This window comes from Anopheles coustani, chromosome X, assembly GCF_943734705.1.
Source record: "Anopheles coustani chromosome X, idAnoCousDA_361_x.2, whole genome shotgun sequence".
NCBI lineage: Eukaryota > Metazoa > Arthropoda > Insecta > Diptera > Culicidae > Anopheles > Anopheles coustani.
In genome coordinates this window covers 4,145,906-4,166,839 of record NC_071290.1, presented here as the reverse complement: position 1 = coordinate 4,166,839, position 20,934 = coordinate 4,145,906, and the positions used below count along the sequence as shown (strand labels likewise).

At 50.1% G+C, this 20,934-nt stretch overlaps 1 protein-coding gene across 1 annotated transcript; it reads left to right on the top strand.

The window, feature by feature from the left end:
* Positions 1–7,182: 7,182 nt before the first annotated feature.
* On the top strand, positions 7,183–16,373 carry LOC131268874 (low-density lipoprotein receptor-related protein 4). Its single transcript, XM_058271163.1, has 10 exons — positions 7,183–7,342; positions 7,437–8,397; positions 10,065–10,515; positions 10,588–10,712; positions 11,552–13,691; positions 13,762–14,058; positions 14,121–14,774; positions 14,847–15,924; positions 16,010–16,182; positions 16,260–16,373. Exons 1-10 carry the CDS (start codon positions 7,183–7,185, stop codon positions 16,371–16,373), a joined length of 6,153 nt encoding a protein of 2,050 aa, XP_058127146.1.
* The last annotated feature ends 4,561 nt before the right edge of the window (positions 16,374–20,934 follow it).

Here is a 20,934-nt window from a genome sequence, read left to right as displayed (position 1 = left end):
GGCTTTGTGATAACTTTAACCACATTTTGGTTTTATTTACATTCATTTCAGCGAAAAGCTGTTCGCAAACATACTTTGTACTAAACATCGAAACAATCCGACCAGGTAGTTCAGTTAAATTAGGATACTTTGTTATCAAATAAGGATAACATTTGTCTACATCTATCAACAAAAATGTCTCCTTAAAATTCGTATCGCATTGTAAGTCGATTATTTCAAACTGATATTTTTTGGGAATTACTGAAGGTTCTTTTTGGAATGGCGAACAAATTATATTAAACCCCGATTTTAGTTCCTTGAATATTTCGAATCTTCTATCAAATTCTTTTCTCAGATCTTCTATTTTCTCTAAGTACGAAGTTTTGTTGACGTTAGTTACGTTCAGTGGTAATGTATGAAGATTTCTGAAATAGGTATTGTTGTTTATTTGTGATTTTTAAAGATCATTTCAAACGCCTGAATACTGTCATAATAATGTATTACAATTTTATTCCGATCTTGAAACATGAGCTTGATTTGTTGAATATTCAAATGATTCATTATATCGGTTAAAAATGCAAAGCTCGCAATCCAAACCGCATCTTACAATTCTACAAGAGATTTTTTTTTTTATTTTCCATAAAATTTTCAACCGTGTCACGGAGTTCAAAAAATCTTAGCAACAACTTTCCCTTACTTAACCATCGAATCTCTGTGTGATAAGGTAAGCTCGCTAATATTTCTTTTCTAACGTATAATGACATGGATGGATTCTATCGCCGAAAGCAATACGGTAATTGGCTGGTGCATGTGAGGAACTAAATAAAGGAACTAATTGTGTTTTGATTCGCGTAGGAAGACTCGTCCGTCGGTACTTGTTTTGCAATTAGGTAGTTGGTAGGAAATATAAACTCGGAAGGAAAATGTAAACGTTCCGTTCCGCGCGTAGGTTCTAATTGAATGCATAGCTACTGATTCGCCAAACAATAGTTTCTAGGTTTTCCCGATCGTGCCGGAAGCTACTCGCTAGCCAGCTAATTGGCTTGTTGGCGAATGGTATTGTTTTGGAAACTGATAAGCGCAACGTCTGGCACGGTTTCGATTCGGCTGCATTTGGTTTTTCAAACAGTTTTATTCATTCTGTTCCTATGGAATCTTTTGCAAGGCTAATCAGCTTTCATGACAACTGCTCGTTAGCAAAGAAAAACATTAAACAGACATTGCTTGGCTTGACGACAAATACGAGGACATAACAAGTGCTTTCTCACCAATCTGTTGCTGACGAGCCAATTATAACATTTTTCAACAATAAACAAGTTGATGTGATTTGGACAGGTCACTTTAACATGATTTTGAATCATATAAATTTGAACCAAATCAGCAAAATAAAAACAGACGTCAAAAACCGTTCAGGCAATGTTTTGAAATATTGTGTGCGCTGAAAATGTACCAAACACCAGGCGGCTCCATTGAGTACCGATTAGTTTTATTAAACTACTAGCTCGAAGCCCCGACGAAGCTCGGGGAGGAAAAATGTGACTAAAGTTTTTATTCTTGGTTCAGTTTTTATGCTACATTCAGATTGCCTACAGACGTATAAGTAGCTGTGATATCACACGGTAATTTTCTTTCATCAATAGTCTAGGGGGCAAAGTGCATGGGTGTTGTTCCGGAGGATCGGAGTTCGAATCTAGGCTAGGAAAAACTTTTTTGTTGACGGTTGTAAATTTTTTTTTCATGATTTTTTTTAGATATTTCATGCACTTTTTCAAATCCGAACATATTTTGATACATAGATTTCAAATCATCATAACCATTATTAAATTAACTGCTTGGTGGTTCAATTTATTCACATAGCCATATATACCTGTATTTTCCCTATGCTATCCACTCGTACAACTGGTGTACTGGTAGTGGTGCTCGAGCCTTGTACCAGAAGTTTGGTGTTCGAAGCCCGAATAATACAATCTTTTATGGTACGAAATAAAATTTTTCTTCAAAATCTACGTTTGCCTTTCAAGTAGCGATATTTCCTCACTATTTCTAACTTGTGCTATGGTTCCTCGGCAAGACTACGGCTTCGCTCTTGGTAAACCCGTGTTCGAGTCCCGTTTCCACTTAGAAGTCAGATTGTAAAAAGCATGATTCACGTGCACTGAAAAAATGTAGGGTTTATTGCCTCATCTCATCACGGGACTATGAAACTGAGATTTATAAAAATAAAGATAGTTAAGTAATGAATCCCGAACCGAAAGTCTTGCTTTGAAATTTCTTTAAGTACTTAAGATTGGGTTCATTTTTTACAGACTGTCGTTACGCGCCTGGGAAGAAGAAGGGTTTAGTATGAAATTAGGTTTAGTAAACATTGGTTTAGCATAAAATTACCAAGTACTGGGCGTCTCCATCATGTGCTGGCGATCTTTCGTGCCAAGCTGGAATTAAAACCACACGACACAATAAATATACGAAGACGATTAGATCAAAATGATTTAATGCAACTTGTCTCTATAGTTCAGTATTTTATCAAGTATGTTAGTTGGTTATGCTTTGAGGGGGACGTAAAACATCCAAGTTCTTCATCAACTGAAATTAGGTTTAGTAAACATTGGTTTAGCACAAAATTACCAAGTACTGGGCGTCTCCATCATGTGGTGGCGATCTTTCGTGCCAAGCTGGAATTAAAACCACACGACACAATAAATATACGAAGACGATTAGATCAATATGATTTAATGCAACTTGTCTCTATAGTTCTCTATTTTATCAAGTATGTTAGTTGGTTATGCTTTGAGGGGGACGTAAAACATTAAAGTTCTACATCAACTATTGCCATCTAGCGTCAAGACATGGTACTCTTCGTGATGCTTTCAAAGGAAAGTTCCTCCCGTTCGTCGTGTTTGCATGAATCTTTGCATCTTTGAAATCAGTCCGTTTTATTGATGTTAAACAAATTGTTAAACAAATTGTTTATCTTATTTTTACATAATTCTAATGCGGCTACATTTGTTGCGCGTTTGAGACTTTAAATGGTGATGTCAATTTGTCAATTTCATACAGAGAAGTGAAAATCGTTTGCAAACGATTTAATGGCCATTCTATCTTTTTGAAAAGTTATTGGCTACAGCTTGCGTGTTTAACGAATACAAATTTTTATCAATTTTCTAGGGAAAGCTTATTTCCACGGCCTATTCTTGTTTGAAAGTAATAGTTGAAGATCGTGGTTTTCATTTCAATTATCTTTAGCATTCCTTTTTCCCAGCTCTACCAAAAATTCAAAACAAAAAGGATGGGTAAAATTGGCTTGTTTTGATTGTGTTGGTACACGGATGCAGATTTGACCGACCAAGAAAAACCCGGAAAGCTGGAGTGGGAATCGAAGAGGAGATTATGGTTTGCGTTTCGTTGGTGGATTAGAACAGCGGGCATGAAGTGGCCACTGGCTTCCGGAATACCGGGGCTGGAGTTTTGTTCGGTCTGTTTTCGATGGCCAACATCGAGGGCGAGGTTTCTGTACGAGGTGAGTGCACCTGCATCCAGGCCGGGGTCCTGTCCACTGTTGCTCGCCGAGTCGTCGTCGTCGGGAGTTCGATTTCGGTTTCACCTGGCCCGGTTTGCGAGCGCGGCACAGCATCCGCGTCCATCCGGCAGCTGCGCACTGGAGCTGATCCGCAGCTCTCGCTCCACCGATTGCGAACTCCACACATGCCATTATCGGTGGCCGTTATGTAAGTACGGTGCGAGTGATCCCGTTGCTCTCACCACTGGTGGAGCCTTCCAGATCTCGGTACCGACTCTTCGTCGGAGCGATGTAACGTATCCTTGGAAGGACGCGAGCGAAGGACCGCCCGCTCTCGCAAACGCATCCGGAATCGCTCGCCGGATGCTGCTTGGGTGCTGCGGAAAGGATTTGAGAGATGAACGCCTGTAAATCTTAGTCAGTTACAAATGTTCTGTTGGTGCGACTGGCCGCACCTTTGCACTCGCCTGAACATCAGGCCACGGTGGTGAAACCGAGTGACCCAAGACTAACCCCACAGCGACCAGTGTGTGCGTGTGTGTGTGCGTGCGTGTGTGTGTGTGTGGGGAGGAGACTTTAAAATAAAACGCGCCCCGGAAGACCAAGTCCTCAGGCAAAGTGTCCCCGGCGGCAGTATGCAGCAATCTGGGATGTGGCGAGCGCATTCCCATCGGCAGCAAGGGAGCGTTGCGGTGGCGCTGGCCCATGTACCGTGCGTGCAGCTGGCCACTGGCTGGATGTTCAACAATCAGCTCGCAGCAGCAATCAAGCGCTTCGATCAACGATAGAGCGGACGGTCGGAACAGTGTGCGGGAGTCCGCGACCGCCAGGAGTGATACAATGTAACGCGTGCGAAACGTGCAGAAAAAGGGTGTAACTTTTCAATGGAACAAAAGCATCGCCCACACCTACTTAGTGGCAATGTACGCAGTACCCCAGTAGATGTGCAAAACCCTTACCCTACCCACCTATCCGCCTGAACGCGTGCGTTTGAGTGTGTGCTGGTGTGATTGAGAAACGGAGAGTGAGCGAGGGAGAGAGAACGAGAGAGTGTGTGTGTGTGTCGAGATAAAGGAGCTAGTGCGTGTGTGTCGATGCGTGAATGTGTGCGTGTGCGTTGAGATACTTACAAGTGGATACTAGCTTCGCAAAAGGATACTAACTTCGCTTCTCGAACTGCTCCTCCCTTGGACCTACATTGGTACACCTTTTGTCGGGGAATTGCACGGATGAGGTGAGGTGCCTCATACGTCATCCGTCCACTCAATGTGCGCCTTACGATAGGCGCATAGTCCTTTGCAGGCGAACGAAGCTAGTAGCCACGGGTATTCTACGCCATGGCGATGCCCGAGCCATCCACTCCCATCCTCTGCCTTTCCGCCGTATTACCCAGCACCCTCTACACCCTAGGATTCCAGAGCTGGCTGGCCTAGCAGCCCGCCACGAATCCGCGAATCCACACAGCTTCCCAACCAATCCGATTCTTTCTCCACTCGCAGATGATTAGTGTCGAGCAAGCGCAGGCTGCGTGCACGGGAATCATGAATAAAGGATATAAAAGAAGATGCTAATCGAGTGACAACCGAGTGCTGGTGCCAACGGAGCGGAACGCGGACACTCAGCGGAGCCAATTACCTCAAAAAAAACAACAAAAAGAAAACGGAGCCGAGAAAGTGCCGGGAGAGGGGGAGGAAAAGTTTGGACGGACGGCAAGAAACGGTTAAAAGTGTAAGATAGAGTTACGGTGCAGCGGGGAGGGGGGACGGTGGGGTTGTGAAGTGAAAGAGAGACCGAGGCACGCGGTGAGTGCGGAAGGAGCGGAGGGGGAAAAGGAATGAAATAGCGAATGTCAGCGGGAGCAAGGAAAGCGGTAGAAATCCACCAAGCAAAAAACCCAAACGCAAACGGACTGGAAACGTACGCAATCAGCGCGGAAATGTCGACATAACCTCAAACCCATGTATCGATGAGCAATGTTTGTTGAAGAGCGGCGGAAGCAGAACACCAGAACCGCGTTAGTTATTATCATGCGACCTATTGTCGACGTGCACTTATTCATGGACGATTTTGGAGTTGGGTATTAGTGCATTACTATCAAGCAAAAGCAAGCAAAGCAAGCAGACATACAAACATACAAACAAACAAATTAGCAAACAATAATAAACTCTTCCAAAAGTTCAATCGTTATCGGTAATCGTTGAGAAGTCTAGTCTTTTGCTACAACTTCAACTGCCTTTTGGACGGAACCGGATCGGGAAGAGCGACACACAGAAGGTTATATAGGCCAGAGACTGCCCGATATCAACTGCTGCTGCAGTGGCAGCAGCAGCAGCAGCAGCAGGAGGACGTGCTGCCGCTGCTGGGTGTTGCTTTTGGAGGCCTAGCGAAAGCGAATCCAATGAGATCCATGCCCGCCCCGGACACGAGGGACGCTGCGTAGTGAGTGTGAACGTATCAAGCTGCAGGAAAAAAGTGACACCAATGACTTCGACGACGACCACTATTGGCCATTGTTACAAATTGTATAGAATAACACAGCAACCGAACAAGCAACTCGGCAAAGAACAATAAATAAAGAAAACAGCACAAGTTACCTCACGCGTCGAAACGCGTATACGAACGGGGCTAGGGAGCGGAGACACACGGGCCAGGTGGCAATCTGGAAGCGGGCACCAGAATCATGAGTCAACCTGCCGAGCAACGTAATGCCTGCCGTCGCCATGCCCACCACCGCCCCTATGGATGCCTCAGCGCCATCGCCCACTTGGGGGTGACCCTTGGATTAATCGTTCCCTTCTTGACGCTGCAGCTGCTGGTCTTCAATGGTGAGTACTGGTCGCTGGGTTGGGTCTAACCATCAGGGGGGACAAAAACAGCTGTTGGAGTTTCGGCGATGTAATGAACGCTGGATGTTGCTGGTGTTCTGGCCACAGAGGCTTCGGTGAGACGAGCATATGGTAGCGTTAGAGGCCATCTTGAGGCGTAGGCTGAACTCGTCACTCGATGGGAGGCGGTTGTGGGCCACACCTGTAAGCCAAAGGAACAAACCCCCCCCCCCCTGCCCTCCACACATACACACATATCAAAAGACCAAAACAGATAAAAGGAGTCATGATGAGGATAGGCAGGACAAACAATGATGTTGGACGGACCGTTTCCCCGGCACAGTCCAGGGAAGAGTTCGCGATGTTCGAAATACCAATATGTCCTGAGGGACTCACCCAGGTATCTGCATCGGGCAAACGACATGAATGAGCTGTGTTGTTTCTGACGCAGCTGTGTGGCATGGGGGGAGAATTGGTAGTGGAAGGGGGATGTTTGGTGAGGTGGATCAAGAAATAGAAAAAAAAGCACAATAGAGAGGTTAGCGAGGAGCATATGAGTGACTTGGGAGCAAGTACGAAATGGCGGAGCGAGAGAGATCTCGCCAGAAACCGTCGGATCCCGTCTTAAAATCAATAAACAGTTCTTGCGAGTTGGCTCTGGGTGCGTTTCCTCCACCTCCCCAACCCTACCCTTGACACTTCCCGACCGCACGGGGTTTTGCGTTCGCGAGAGGAAGGAAATTTTGTGCATCACCAGAATTTTGGGCTCACGAAATGTTTTGCCCGCCCGAGCGCGCATGCGCCGGGGAAAAAGTTTCCATTCATCAAAAACGGCGATGGGTGTAATCCACTGTCCTTGAAATGCGCGTTGAAGTCACGGCACAGCAGCAATTCAGCAATCCGGTGACCGCCCTACAGAGCGCCATCGAGGATTGCCTACCATCGGATGCGGGGATGATGCGAAAGATCTACGGGAAAGACGTAGATCCTGGGTCCGGATGCCGGCAGAAGATGGAGTATAGTGGGAGGGTTATGGTCAACAAATTCGGAGGACTCCTAGCCACTCCTGTTTCAATTCTCGTTTTCAATTCTCCAAACTCCGCGTCCAATTGCAGTGCGATGCGAGGAGCTCACGACGGAGCTGGCGTCGGAAGCGTTGGACCAGTATGGCGGCAAGTCGGGCGACTCGCAGCAGGCGCTCGGCGCAGCGTGGCAGATTTTCGGCTCGAACCAGATGCGCCAGTCCGAGGGTCGCTTGGTGAAGCAGAAGCCCCGCAAGCAGAAGCCGTTCCAGAAGGAGGCCCGGCCGCAGCTGCCCCCGGGCAAGATCATGATGGCGCCGCCGAGACGGCGCACCTCCAACCAGGTGACGCAGTACCCGAAGAACGGCACGTTCGCGAGCGGCCGGAGTGCCGTCCTGCCACCCCATCCGGGCAGCGTGTACGGCTCCATGACCCAATACGACTCGGTGTATGGCATAAGGGGGATGGACCGGCGCGAGAACGATGAATTCCGGCCGTTCGAGCGGTATGGGCCGAGCCCACCCATCGGCCACTTCCATCCGATGCATTCGGAGGTCGACATCTTCCGGTCGGGCGAGGAGCTGCTGGAGTCGGGTGTGGGCGGCGGAGGGAGCTCCAACAGCCACGACCCGCTGGCGACCCCGGAGGCATGCGACCTGAAGTGCGAACCGCGCGAGTTCAAGTGCGACAAAACCTGCGCCTGCATCCACATGGACCTGCACTGCGACGGCCAGGCGGACTGCGTGCTGACCGAGGACGAGCAGAACTGCGAGATCGTGCACCAGCGGTTGGCCCAGCAGATCAAGGACAACTGCGAAACGAGCGGCACGCACGTCATCTGTGCCACCACGCACACCTGCATCTCGCGCGACTGGCTCTGCGACGGCGACGACGACTGCGGCGACTACACCGACGAGACGCACTGCGGCTCGCGGCTCGACTGCACCGAGGGCAAGTTCGAGTGTCAGAATGGCATGTGCATTCCGCACGACTGGGTCTGCGATGGTGACAACGACTGCAACGACCTGTCCGACGAGAGGAACTGCACCAAACAGTAAGTGTCTGACTCTCTTTTGTTTTGTTTAGGATATCCAGGAGTTGGAGCACATGTCGCACAGTCACTTTATCGTTGCGTACTCATTGAAGCCTGCGTACTCATTGTCTAAGGTAACGTTTGCTGTCACATAGTTGAGTTGCGTTCATCTCTGAACTGACTCACAGAACTAATCTGTCTATAGCTTCTCCAATACCAAAAATATGGAATTTATCCTAGCAATTGAGTGGAGCTTATGTCTTCCATTTATGTTGACATTGTCATTATGTTGTACGTAAAGTTTTGTAAGAGTTTGATAGAAGTAAATTACCTTTCCAATCAGTTCAGGACCTCTTAAAAAGTTATCTTATCTCTCTCTAGTTAAAAGTCTTATAGTTCGGTGAGCTCAACTGCCAAAGATGGTAAAACAGTTGGTCCCAGTTGTGGAAAATTCAATGTTCAATCAAATCATAATGTCTTATAGCAACTGGACAGAGTTTATTCTTAATCGGCAGCTCTTCCCTAGTGGAGCTTGTCCTCCCTCCGAGGAGAGTTATTGTAACCTAGTAACGGAACAGTAACCAGCACGCATGCTGACCATTTCTAATATGAGTGTTCGCCATTGAAAGGCACGATTCGAATGCATCACACTTAATATTCATTACCCACTCTACTGCATCGCACTGATTACCTATATTCTTATTCTCGAGTAATTGAACGCATGGGCGTTTCAGAAGATGATACCAGCACGATACCAGGAAGTTGGTATATGCGGTAGGCGCCCCGTCGGCGGTTGTGATTGCATACACACGAGATATCCGATTGCAATCATTCCAATGTTAGCGCTGTTGATTGCAAATGCATCTGTGTACCGCTGGTTGCTATCCACTACCTTTTATGTGGTTCGATCGATTACGAGGTTGACCCCGAGATTGCATCCCCTGCTCCTTGTGAGTGCCGTAAAAGAAAGCCTGCTCCTTAAACTGGGGCGTTGGCACCGTCAGCAGGTCGAAGGAGCTTTATGAGAGTCGTATAATTAATTGACAATTGTTTGTTAACCTTGCTCGATTTCATCCGATACGACATTCCCACCCACGCCCTAAAGCAAGGCAATATAACCTTGCCCAGTGTGGGAAAACAGTGTGCAGATGTGGTCAGCACTGGCACAGGTCCGGGCCGGTGCACAGGACAGCTGGTGGACTTTAATTAGCGGAGCCGGATGCGGATGGCTTTTTGCGTGTGTCATCCTTCATCCGTACCCGTACGTTGTGGGCGGAAGCGCATTATGGTTGCAATTATCGATAGTGGCTGAGCGTTTACCGTCGCCCGGGACGACCCGGCTATACGGAGACAGGATACCGTGCGCTGCAACGCGAAGTCGTTTCGTGGAAAACTTTGCTCGCTCCCGTGAGCCGGACGATGTCGTTGTCGAACGGTGCTGGCACTAATGTGTCGTGTTCTCGATTTAGTTATCTCGCTGTTTAGCGTTTTCCTTTTTTGCTTTCGCTGTGTTAAATGATGTACACTAAGCGTTGCGTGCTGATGTGCGGCAGGCAGGCACAGCTAATTGATTGCGCGGTGGATGATGGTCTTCTTTTAATTGCCAGCTGTCATTGCTTCAATAAAGGACGCCCTTGCTGGGCAGGGTAGAGTTTGCGGTAAACCGGGGGGTTTGTTCTTCCTTGCAGATGCACACGCGACGAGTTCCGGTGCAAGGACGGCTCGTGCATCTCGGCCTCGTTCCAGTGCGACGGCGAGACGGACTGCATCGACGAGTCGGACGAGGCGAACTGCGACCGGCCGATGCAGAGCTGCCCGGAGGGCGAGTTCAAGTGCAAGGGCGCCCTCGGCGGCATGGGCGGACCGGGGGGACGGTGCGTGCTGATGCGCTTCCGGTGCGACGGTGACAACGACTGCGGCGACTGGAGCGACGAGGAGAACTGCCCCAAGAAGCAGGTCGACTGCATGATCAACGAGTTCAAGTGCGATGATGGCGACTGCATACCGCTCCAGTGGCGCTGCGACGACAAGCAGGACTGCAACAACGGCGAGGACGAGAAGAACTGCCCGGTGGATCGGATCGCGGGCCGGACCTGCTCGCCGGACGAGTACACCTGCAAGGACGGGCGCTGCATACTGGTACAAAACGGATGAGGAGTAGTCTGAGTGACGCACAGTTTGGGCTGATGGTTTGGTACTTTCGTTTTCCAGCGTTCGTGGGTGTGTGACGGGTCGGCGGACTGTAGGCGCGGCGAGGACGAACAGGACTGCGACATCAAGTGCGAGCTGAACCAGTTCCTCTGCCCATCCGGAAGCAGGAACAGCTCACGTGACTCGTAAGTACTCGGTATCTGATCTCTGAAAGAAGTAGGTCGAGACAGCAAGTATGAAAAACGGTCGAGGTGCCTTCTTAACCTCGCAACCAATAGTTCTTCAGTCTGATTCTGAAACGCCGTTCATAACTTAAACAGCTTCTCATCCAGCGAACTCATCCAGCTTCTTATGCACAGCAGTTCTCCGTGTTTAGTGCCAAACTTGCAGCACGCTATTCACAAACTGCTGGTTTTGCAACAACTACCCTAACATTCAATCATTAACATACGTCAACTAGCTACTGCATTTGTCAATTTCATACAGAAGAGGTCAAAGGCGCTGGATTTACAGCTTAAAACACTTATCGCTTATCATAAGTACAACCACAGTACCTAGACAGAGGCGTTTGAACATGTCATTACGAAGAAATAACATCTCCGGGCAATGTGTATGACCCTAAATCAAATGTACACAATATAAAACATACTTTATTAACTAATCGCAGCTATTACGCTGTATGATTTCCGTCCAGTATCATAGCAGAGTTGAATTGAAACTGTTAAAAAAGCTGTCAAACCGATGTCTTAACCCCAGACCCTCGGTTGCTTCCTGGGATCTTGGACTATATATTTAAGACCCAAAAGTCCATGCTCCAAAACCTACGTTAGAGAGAGCGTACGACTGGCTGGCGATTCGGCCCTTGGCCCGTTAATGGCGAGCTGCAACTTTAGCACTGAACACCGAGAAACGCTGAGAAGAGCTGTGCTTGTGGAAGAGAATCCACACGCGATCTGGTCCGCTTTGAGTGGGGTATAGTACTGGGTATAGTACTCTTGCTTACCTGCTAAATGTGTCCATATAGGGTCTGCATCAATCAGAAGCACGTCTGCGACGGTCACAGTGACTGCGCCAATGGCGAGGACGAACAACGGTGTCCGATAGTGCACCCGTGCGGAGCACACTCGCGCTGCGAGCAGCTGTGCGTGACGGCGTACAGCGGGCGGGAGGAGTGCATGTGCCGGCCGGGCTACCTGCTGCACGGCAACAGCGTCAACTGCACCGACATCGACGAGTGCAGCATCGTAAACAATCCGGTCTGCTCGCAGGAGTGCACGAACGTGGCCGGCAGCTTCCGGTGCTCGTGCAAAGCGGGCTACATCCTGCGGCCGGACCAGCGCACCTGCAAGGCGGTCGGCGGCTCGGTGAAGCTGATTATGGCGAACCGGGCCGACATCCGGCAGGTGTCGCTGGCGAACAACCAGTACACCTCGATCGCCAAGGGTCTGCCGAACGCGATCGCCCTGGACTACCACTACCGCAAGGATCTGCTGTTCTGGACGGACGTCTCCATCGACGTTATCAAGCGGTCGCACCTGAACGGCAGCGGTGTGCGGGACGTCATCAAGTGGGGCCTCGAGTCGCCAGGCGGGCTAGCGGTCGACTGGATCCACGACCTGCTGTTCTGGACCGACTCGGGGACGCGGCGCGTCGAGGTGAGCACGTTCGATGGGCAGATGCGCGCGGTGATAGCGGCGAACGACCTGGACAAGCCGCGCGCCATAGCCGTCCACCCGGGCAAGGCGTGCGTCTTCTGGACGGACTGGGGCACCACGCCGAAGATCGAGAAAGCGTTCATGGACGGCTCGGAGCGGCAGGCCATCATCTCGGAGGCCATCTTCTGGCCGAACGGGCTCACGATCGACTACACCAGCAATCGGATCTACTGGGCGGACGCGAAGCACGTCATCGAGAGCGCCAACTTTGATGGGCGCGGCCGGCGCAAGATCCTCAGCAACAACCTGCCGCACCCGTTCGCGCTGGCCCTGTTCGAGGACGCGATGTACTGGACGGACTGGCACACCAAGACCATCTCGACCGCGCACAAGATCAACGGGCGGGGCTTCCGCGTCGTGCACGAGGGTCTGCACTTCCCGATGGGCATCCAGAGCTACCACCCGTCCCGTCAGCCAGACTATCCGAATCGGTGCGCGGTGGACAAGGCGGGTCGGTGGGGTGGCTGCTCGCACCTCTGCCTGCCCAATCGCATCAGCCGTCGGTGCGCCTGCCCCATCGGGCTGTCGCTGAAGGCGGACCAGAAGACGTGCTCGACCGTGCCGGACAAGCTGCTGCTGATCGCGCGCAAGAAGGATGTGCGCGTCCGTCAGCTGGATAGCCCGAACCCGGTCGATATGGTGCTGCCGCTCGATGGCATCAAGTCGACGGTGGCGGTCGACTGGTGCGCCCGCACGAACGTCATCTACTGGACGGACGTGGGCAAGAGCATGATCAGCCGGGCGTTCATCAATGGCAGCCAGCAGGAGGCGATTGTGAAGTCCAACCTGATGTCACCCGCCGGACTGGCACTCGACTGGGTGACGGACAAGATCTACTGGACCGATCCGGGCACGAACCGCATCGAGGCGGCCACCACCGATGGGCGACAGCGCGCGCTGCTCGTATGGGAGCGGCTGGACAAACCGCGCGACATCGTCGTACACCCGGACGAGGGCTACATGTTCTGGTCGGACTGGGGCTCGAACCCGCTGATCGAGCGCGCTGGCATGGATGGTAGCGGCCGCTACACACTGGTGTCCGAGAACCTGCAGTGGCCCAACGGGTTGGCGCTGGACGTCGACAAGCACCGGCTGTACTTCCTCGACGGCGGTACGAAGCTCCTGGAGTACGTCAACTACGACGGGACTGGGCGCAATCGGCTGATCAACGAGGGTCTGAAGCATCCGTTCGGGCTGGACGTGTACGAGAAGCGCGTCTACTGGACCGACTGGGACACGCACAGCATCCAGGTGGCCAACATGTACACCGGGCACGACCGGCGCACCATACTGGCCAACAACACCGACCTGATGGACATTCGCGTGTTCCACCGCAATCGCCGCGAGTCCCGCAACCCGTGTGCGTTCAAGAACGGCGGCTGCTCGTACATCTGTCTGCTCAACCCGACCAGCTACAGCTGCGCCTGCCCGATCGGTATTCAGCTCAAGGTAACGAGTGAGAGGGGGAGAAGAGCACACAGGGTTCGCCTAACGATAACTTTTTTACTATTCATTGCAGGACAATGGCAAAACGTGCAAGAGCGGACCCTCGAACTATCTGGTGTTCGCGCACCGTACCGAGGTGCGGCAGGTGTCGCTGGACAGTGACTATCAGATCGACGTGGTACTGCCACTGCCACCGATATCCAACGTCGTCACGCTCGACGTGGACCGGCGTACCGGCGAGATCTACTGGGCCGATACGACCGAGGACGTTATCATGCGGTCAACGCCCGATGGTATGCGCATCAAGCAGATATACAGCGAGAGCATGACCAGCGTCGACGGTCTGGTGGTCGACTCCATTGGGCGCAAGGTAACGTATTTGGACGACTTATCCTCTTCAGGCTGACACATGTTGTTGCTTCCGCTTTGCAGCTCTACTGGACCGACGCTGGGCGGAAGGTGCTGGAGGTGAGCGACTTGGAGGAGGGTATACGCAGCGCACTGATATGGCGGGACCTGGAGCAGCCCCGAGGCATCGCACTCGACTACGAGTCGGGGTATCTGTTCTGGTCGGACTGGGGCGCTAGTCCGCGCATAGAGCGCGCCGACATGGACGGCGAGAACCGTATCAATCTGATCACCGAGAGCCTCGGCTGGCCGAACGGGCTCGCCGTCGATCGGCACGAGAAGCGCATCTACTGGGCGGACGCGCAAATGAAGACGATCGAGTCGTGCGGTCTGAACGGGAGCGGGCGCAAGAAGCTGGTGGAGAACCTGCCCCACCCGTACGCGCTGGCAATCACCGCCCGCACCATCTACTGGACGGATTGGGTGACGAAGGCGCTCCACTCGATGCCGAAGGGCAGCCCGACCCAGATACGCAACGTGACGCACGGGCTCGAGGGTCTGATGGACGTGAAGGTGGTTCAGGAGGACGAGGATCTACACCTGGAGAACGCGTGTGCCAAGGGTAACGGAGGTTGCTCGCATCTCTGCCTGCGCAATCCAACCGGCTTCTCGTGCAAGTGCCCGACCGGGTTGACGATGCGTGACGGAAGCGAAACCGATTGCAAGACTCTGCCGGACGTAAGCGACCACGATTGTTGCCTATAGCAATGGGGCGTTTGTAATTGTATTGATGGTTTGGTTTGTTTTCAGGAGTACCTGCTGATAGCGCTTCGATCGGGTATTGGGCGGATCTCGCTGGATACACCGGACCTGTTTGACGTGGTACTGCCGATCGAGGGTGTGCATGGGGCGGTCGTGCTGGACTACCACTTCGACAGCATGTACGTGTTCTACGCCGACGTGAATGTCGACGCGATCCGGCGCGTCAACATGCACAACTACTCCGACACGCAGGTGATCGTGTCGAGCGGTCTGAACACGCCGAACGGGATCGCCGTCGACTGGCTCGCGGACAACCTGTACTGGACCGACACGGCGCTGAAGAAGATCGAGGTTGCCCGGCTGGACGGTTCGTGCCGGAAGGCGATCCTCACCGACGGCCTGGACGATCCGCGCTCCATCATCCTGTACCCGAAGCGCGGCTTCGTGTTCTGGGCCGACTGGGGCCAGACGCCGAAGATCGAGCGGGCGTACATGGACGGCTCCGAGCGGCGCAGCATCATCGACTTCGAGCTCGGCTTCCCCACCGGGCTGGCCATCGACTTCGACACGAAGAAGCTCTACTGGGCGGACGCGCTGCAGGACCGGATCGAGATGTGCGACTTCGATGGTCGGCGGCGCATGCAAGTGATTGGGCACGCGACCCATCCGTTCGGCTTCACGCTCACCGGCACGCACCTCTACTGGACCGACTGGTACAACAAGTCGGTACTGCGGGCGCTGAAGCACAGTGTGCCCAACGTCGAGGTGGCTCGGTTTGGGCTGCGCGGTGCGCTGGAGATCCGGGCCGTGTCCGGTCAGCGTCAGCCGCACGATTGGAACCCGTGCCGGCGCGACAACGGTGGCTGCAGCCATCTGTGTCTGTACGCCGAGACGCGCTACGTCTGCGGCTGCCCGGACGTGTCCGACGGCAGCTATTGCACTCTAGAGCCAACCATCGTCGTGCCGATGAAGCCGAACGACGAGATGCTGCAGGCGACCGAAGAGAAGCCGACCCGCTCGAACGGCTCGACCGTGCTGAGCAACAGCAAGATGCACGCGCAGCTGGTGATCATTGCCACCGCCATCTTGGCCGGCCTGCTGATCATCGTCATCATTGCCATCCTAGGTAAGTGTGGCGTGTGAGTGTGCCAACTCTTCTATTATGCCAGCTGCCCGGAGTGTTGTGATGTGATGTGCTTTCACCTTTGCAGTGTTGATTGTCAACTCGAAACGGAAGCAAACTAAAAAGAGCTCGCGCAATGCCAGCGATGTGCTGACCTTTACCAACCCCAACTACAACGGCATCGACGGGCTCTGTCAGACCGGCGACTCCGGAACCTCGCGGAACACCATCTGGAAGCGGCTCAAGTACGATCGTGCACAGGTCAGTCCAAGCTCGTCGGTACCGGCTACCAGTACCTTCCCTGGGACCAACTCAAACTCCCTTCTTCTGCCTTCCAGGAACGAGTGTTTGAAGAGAAGTATCTGGGTGTGCAGCATTGCACCAACGGCAGCTATCTAGCATCGACCGGCACGTCGCAGCTCACACCGGCCTCGGCAGTGCTGCCCGTGTAAAGCTGACGCAGTGGCCTGTAACGTCTTCATGGGCATCAGCTAGGAAGGCCCGATAAACGAGTGAAGTTCCTTCTTGATCGAAACGGAAACAAAACGGTTACACTTTTCCATCGCCACCGTTACAAACATTTACCCAGCGATCAACACACAAAACGTGCGGGTGCCAACAAACGCTCAACAAACGCCACTCTTGTAGGCGTAGTGGACAGGTAGCAGCTGAATGAGATCATTCGGCGAGCGACAAAGGAAAACGAGATCCCCCATATTGCTGAGGAATTTTTAGCGAGCGGGGAACGATTTGACGACTCTACTGGCAGCTATTTCAAACGAGACATTACACAGAATATTAAGATAACATTTCAATTCTATGAAATACTCTTACGTACCAGCAGATTTAAGTCATGTACTACCAAAAAACTGTAACAACCACTCGACCGACGAAGCTATACATTGTTTTGCAGTAGATAACAGTTACCTGTCACACAACACCACCTACACTACATGGTGGTGGCCAAAACCCAACAGCACTTTGCGCATAGTGGCTGTAGTCATAAAGGATATGACTTACTATCCCTTGCGGAAGAAACTGTAAACAGAACATACACCAAGTCGCAGACTCACTACACTTCTTATTCAGTTTCAGTTCAAATTTCTTCCGGAACTCAACACTGAACGGCGTTTGACGCAGTGGAACCGAAGCAGCTACTAAGAACAATTATTACATTTCCACTACAGCTACTACGCCTACTCCTACAAAACCAACACTACTACTACAACAACTACTACTACTTACTATTAACTACTACTACTACTACTACTACAACTACTACTATTGCTACTACTACTACGTTGGCCTGAATGGTCGACTTGTTATATCTTCAACCATGCATACACCCTCCATAAATGCAATGCAAAATGGCCACGGCAACGGCATCATGGTTGGCTGTTTGCTCTGTACAAGCTCAAAAACGGTGTACGGTAAGCATTAGTATGAAATTTGTATATTTGTAGGTGGTCTGTACACGTACTGTATATGTGTTTTCGATTCGTCCTGCATGAATTAGCATTCATAACAAAAAAAAAGAGAGAAACATAACACGAATCAAACGGAGCAAAAAAACATTCGTATTGACAATTGCAACATTGGGCTAGGGTACGAAACAAGTGGCAAAACGAACAAATCTATACGATTACATAGGAGGCTGTGTTGTGCACTGGGCGGAACCGGGTGCTCTGGGAGTGGCCGAAGACAGATGGAGTGGGATTTAGCAGAGCGTAGAACTTGTGCAACGATGGAACTGGATGTTCACGAGATGGGAGACCGGATGGGGTCAGCTCTTCCACACCTTGTCCTGCCATGTTTTTGGGGAACTCTACGGGGACCTTTCGCTGTAACTCACAAGGGCTCAACAAAACAAAACAATACTGTGCATCAACAAATTGAAAACAGTAACAAAGTGTTTCAGCGAAGGTTCCTCTTTCACTCCTAAGTGGTACGATAATGTGTGGATAAGGAAAACGACCGCCAGTTTGGGACGAACTGGTGTTGACGGCACGCAGGGAGGGGGTCAGCAGCGAGGGATTGCTGAGGTGGGTGGGGGCGATTTTGGAAGCATCTTTTTCAATATACGGAGGTCACTCGCCGAGGGAACCGGTTTGCCTACACAATTCTTATTTAACTTTAATCCCTGGCTCAAACATATGCACTACATTTGTTAAGTTGTGTGCAGATGCAACAAAGAAAAAATGACCTGCCGAAGGAACGGGCAGAGTCAATGATGCAAAGTAAAGGTAAACAAACAAACAAAAAAAACGAACAAACAAACAAACAAATAAACAAACAAACAAACAAAAAACAAATAAACAAACAAACAAACAAACAAACAAACAAACAAACAAACAAACAAACACATTAGCAAACAAACAAAAAACACCGACACTCACACACGCATACACATAAAGCACACCGATGTCTATGTAGGGCATTTGTGTATATAGTGTTGTACAAAGATCGTTTCATATCGTACCATTTGGTCAGAGACCTTTCGTAATCTTTCGTATTCGGCAGCTGCGGTGTATGACGTTTATGCCAGTAAAAATTGAGGAAAAGTGTGTTCACAACGACCATGTCCAAGCAGCATCGATAAGTTACGTGATTGACTGATTAATAATTCCTCGGTTATAAAAGTACAAGCAAAAGAAAACCTCTTTTCTTACAAATTCTAACGCATCGCAAACATGTCGTAAATGAACGACTCTCTTTCCTTATTTACACACATTGTGCAATATCTGGCTAACACAATAAGACAAAAGGTTTAAAAGATTCTCCCACGAAAGCGCATTTGTAAATATTGTACAACATTATACAACACAAATAAGAAAACAATAAGCATTTGGAAAACTGCTAGGAATGAAAAATAATACAACTTAGAAGCATTGCAGTGGGCCGAAGAGGCTGATACGATGCAACAAGAAACATTGGCAAGGGAAGCATGTGCGCCCGTCGAACTCTTTTTTCTTCTTCAAACGAAACGATAAAAAAACGCTGGGAAAACGTGGACAGGAACACAAAGTGAATCAAAACAGGCTGAGAAAAAGCGATTAATAGCATTCCCGGGGAGAATGCGCTCTGAACAGTATCAGAAGGCATCTTTCCCCCCCCCACGTTTAGGTTTGTGTTTGTTCTGAACTAAACGATGAAAAAAGAAGACTGATTTTGGTTGCTTTGGTGACAACATCTACGGTCGGTGCGGATTGGGCTCGGTCGGTGGGTCGCGGACGGAGAGCCGGAAAGGAGTTTGCAGTAAGCCGGAAGTGGAAGTACATGCAGGGATGGGAGGCGTCCAAACATCATATATCTTTCCGAAACCGTGTTTGGCAGGAATTAAAAAGCAAAGCAAAAACACTTAAAAATACTAGATTAGAGAGTCGTTTCGAGTGGTCTGTGGAAAAATTGTGTTTGTGGTTTTTGCTTCCGGAATTTTGACGGAAATCAGGAGCCCTTACCAGGTCCATGACATAGTACGTTTTGATACTAAATTCCCTACAAATTCGGAACACAAAAGAATGAAACCAAAATATCAACCTTGATGAATTACGGTGCGTCAAAATTATCACTTCTTTTCCACGTTAGAGCAAATCCGTCGGGCCGCAAACCCTGCTCGAAGGCAACACAGTGGATGTGTTGAAGAGTGGCCGCCACTCAGAGATCTTCCTGGCACCTGGTTGCCATCCAGCAGGTCAGCTGAACTGGGGCTCATTCTCAGCTGGCGACGGCTTTCCTCTAACGTTTTCCAGTAAAAGATATTGACTTCGGGTGCGTTGTGCAGTGACCAGTGCTGCCAGCTAAGCACTTTGCACATTCCAAATTAGCATAGCCGTCAGGAAACCTCCCCGACCGGGATTTTGAGGAATACTCGATCAATGGGCTCTACATTGTGGTGACACTGCAAGCTCCACGTCCGAGAGGTTTCGTTGCAACGCTTCCACGGAAGTGTAATGAAGCGACGTTCATTAGTATTACCTTTGTTTTGACAGTTTCTGCTGTGCCGCAATGTAAAATGACAGTTAAAGTCATTCAATTGGTACGGTGCAAAATTGTAATTGCAATAACTCAAATACGGTAGGAAAGCATGCGATTGGAGAAAGCGCTAACATAGTCAAACAACACGCACACACTCACCAACACCCACACACACACACACACTAACACAGCCACAAACATATTCATACGCAAAGTATAAGAGAGAAGAGAGAACTATACATAAAAACGCATTTTTCATTATTTTTCAGGATGCGCGTTTTAGTGCAACATAAACTAACGTCTGGGTTCGTGCAAGGACATTATGAACCATGGGGGGAGAGTTCAGGAGGGGATGTTAAAATTGATAGTGGAAAAACTAAGGGCGAGCTAAGGGTTAGGTTTTAGGATCGTTCCATTCCGTACCGGTTTACTTCCATCGCTACCGAGGGTGAGACGAGATGGTGAAAGAGGGGTTAGCTGCAGAAGCCAATGCAAAGTTGTACTGGATTTTCCCGTTTTTTGCATCCTACTGCTGGTACACGAAGGTTGAATTAGATCGGGTCAAATTTGAAACGAAAAAAGGCTCAAATACACACTCACACAACTATAAATTTTGTACCCGATCGATACTTCGTGTGAAGGTAAGGGGAAGTGAGTACATTACAACATCAATGCAGCAAACACACAAAAAAGAAAACCCTTAACTCTAACGATGTGGTATGATGTCCCTACAGTTTGGGTTTTGAGGCTGCCTCTGTGAAACGGCTGTTTATGAAATGGAGGCGCAAGACACCAGCGCGGTTTTGAATGAAGGGAACTGGGAAATCTGCGAGAAAACAGTGAGGGATCGGTGCGTAAAATTATAAAAGAATATGACTCTTTAAAGTATGCGGATCGAGACACAAAGAAGAAATGGAAACCGAAACGGAAGCTGGCACAACAGACAAGCAAAACGAACCCGTTTATCTCGCAACCTTGTGAGATTTGCGCATTCGTTTTTGTGAAGGGAAGTACTAAACTACATAGACCATTCAACTT

What these genes read in the sequence shown, in the direction of transcription:
- LOC131268874 (XM_058271163.1), top strand. Translation starts at nt 7,183, where the DNA reads ATGCGCGTTGAAGTCACGGCACAGCAGCAATTCAGCAATCCGGTGACC. An exon ending in GAGAGGAACTGCACCAAACA is followed by an intron (nt 8,398 to 10,064) that starts GTAAGTGTCTGA and finishes TCTTCCTTGCAG; the next exon opens with ATGCACACGCGACGAGTTCC. An exon ending in TCAAGTACGATCGTGCACAG is followed by an intron (nt 16,183 to 16,259) that starts GTCAGTCCAAGC and finishes TCTGCCTTCCAG; the next exon opens with GAACGAGTGTTTGAAGAGAA.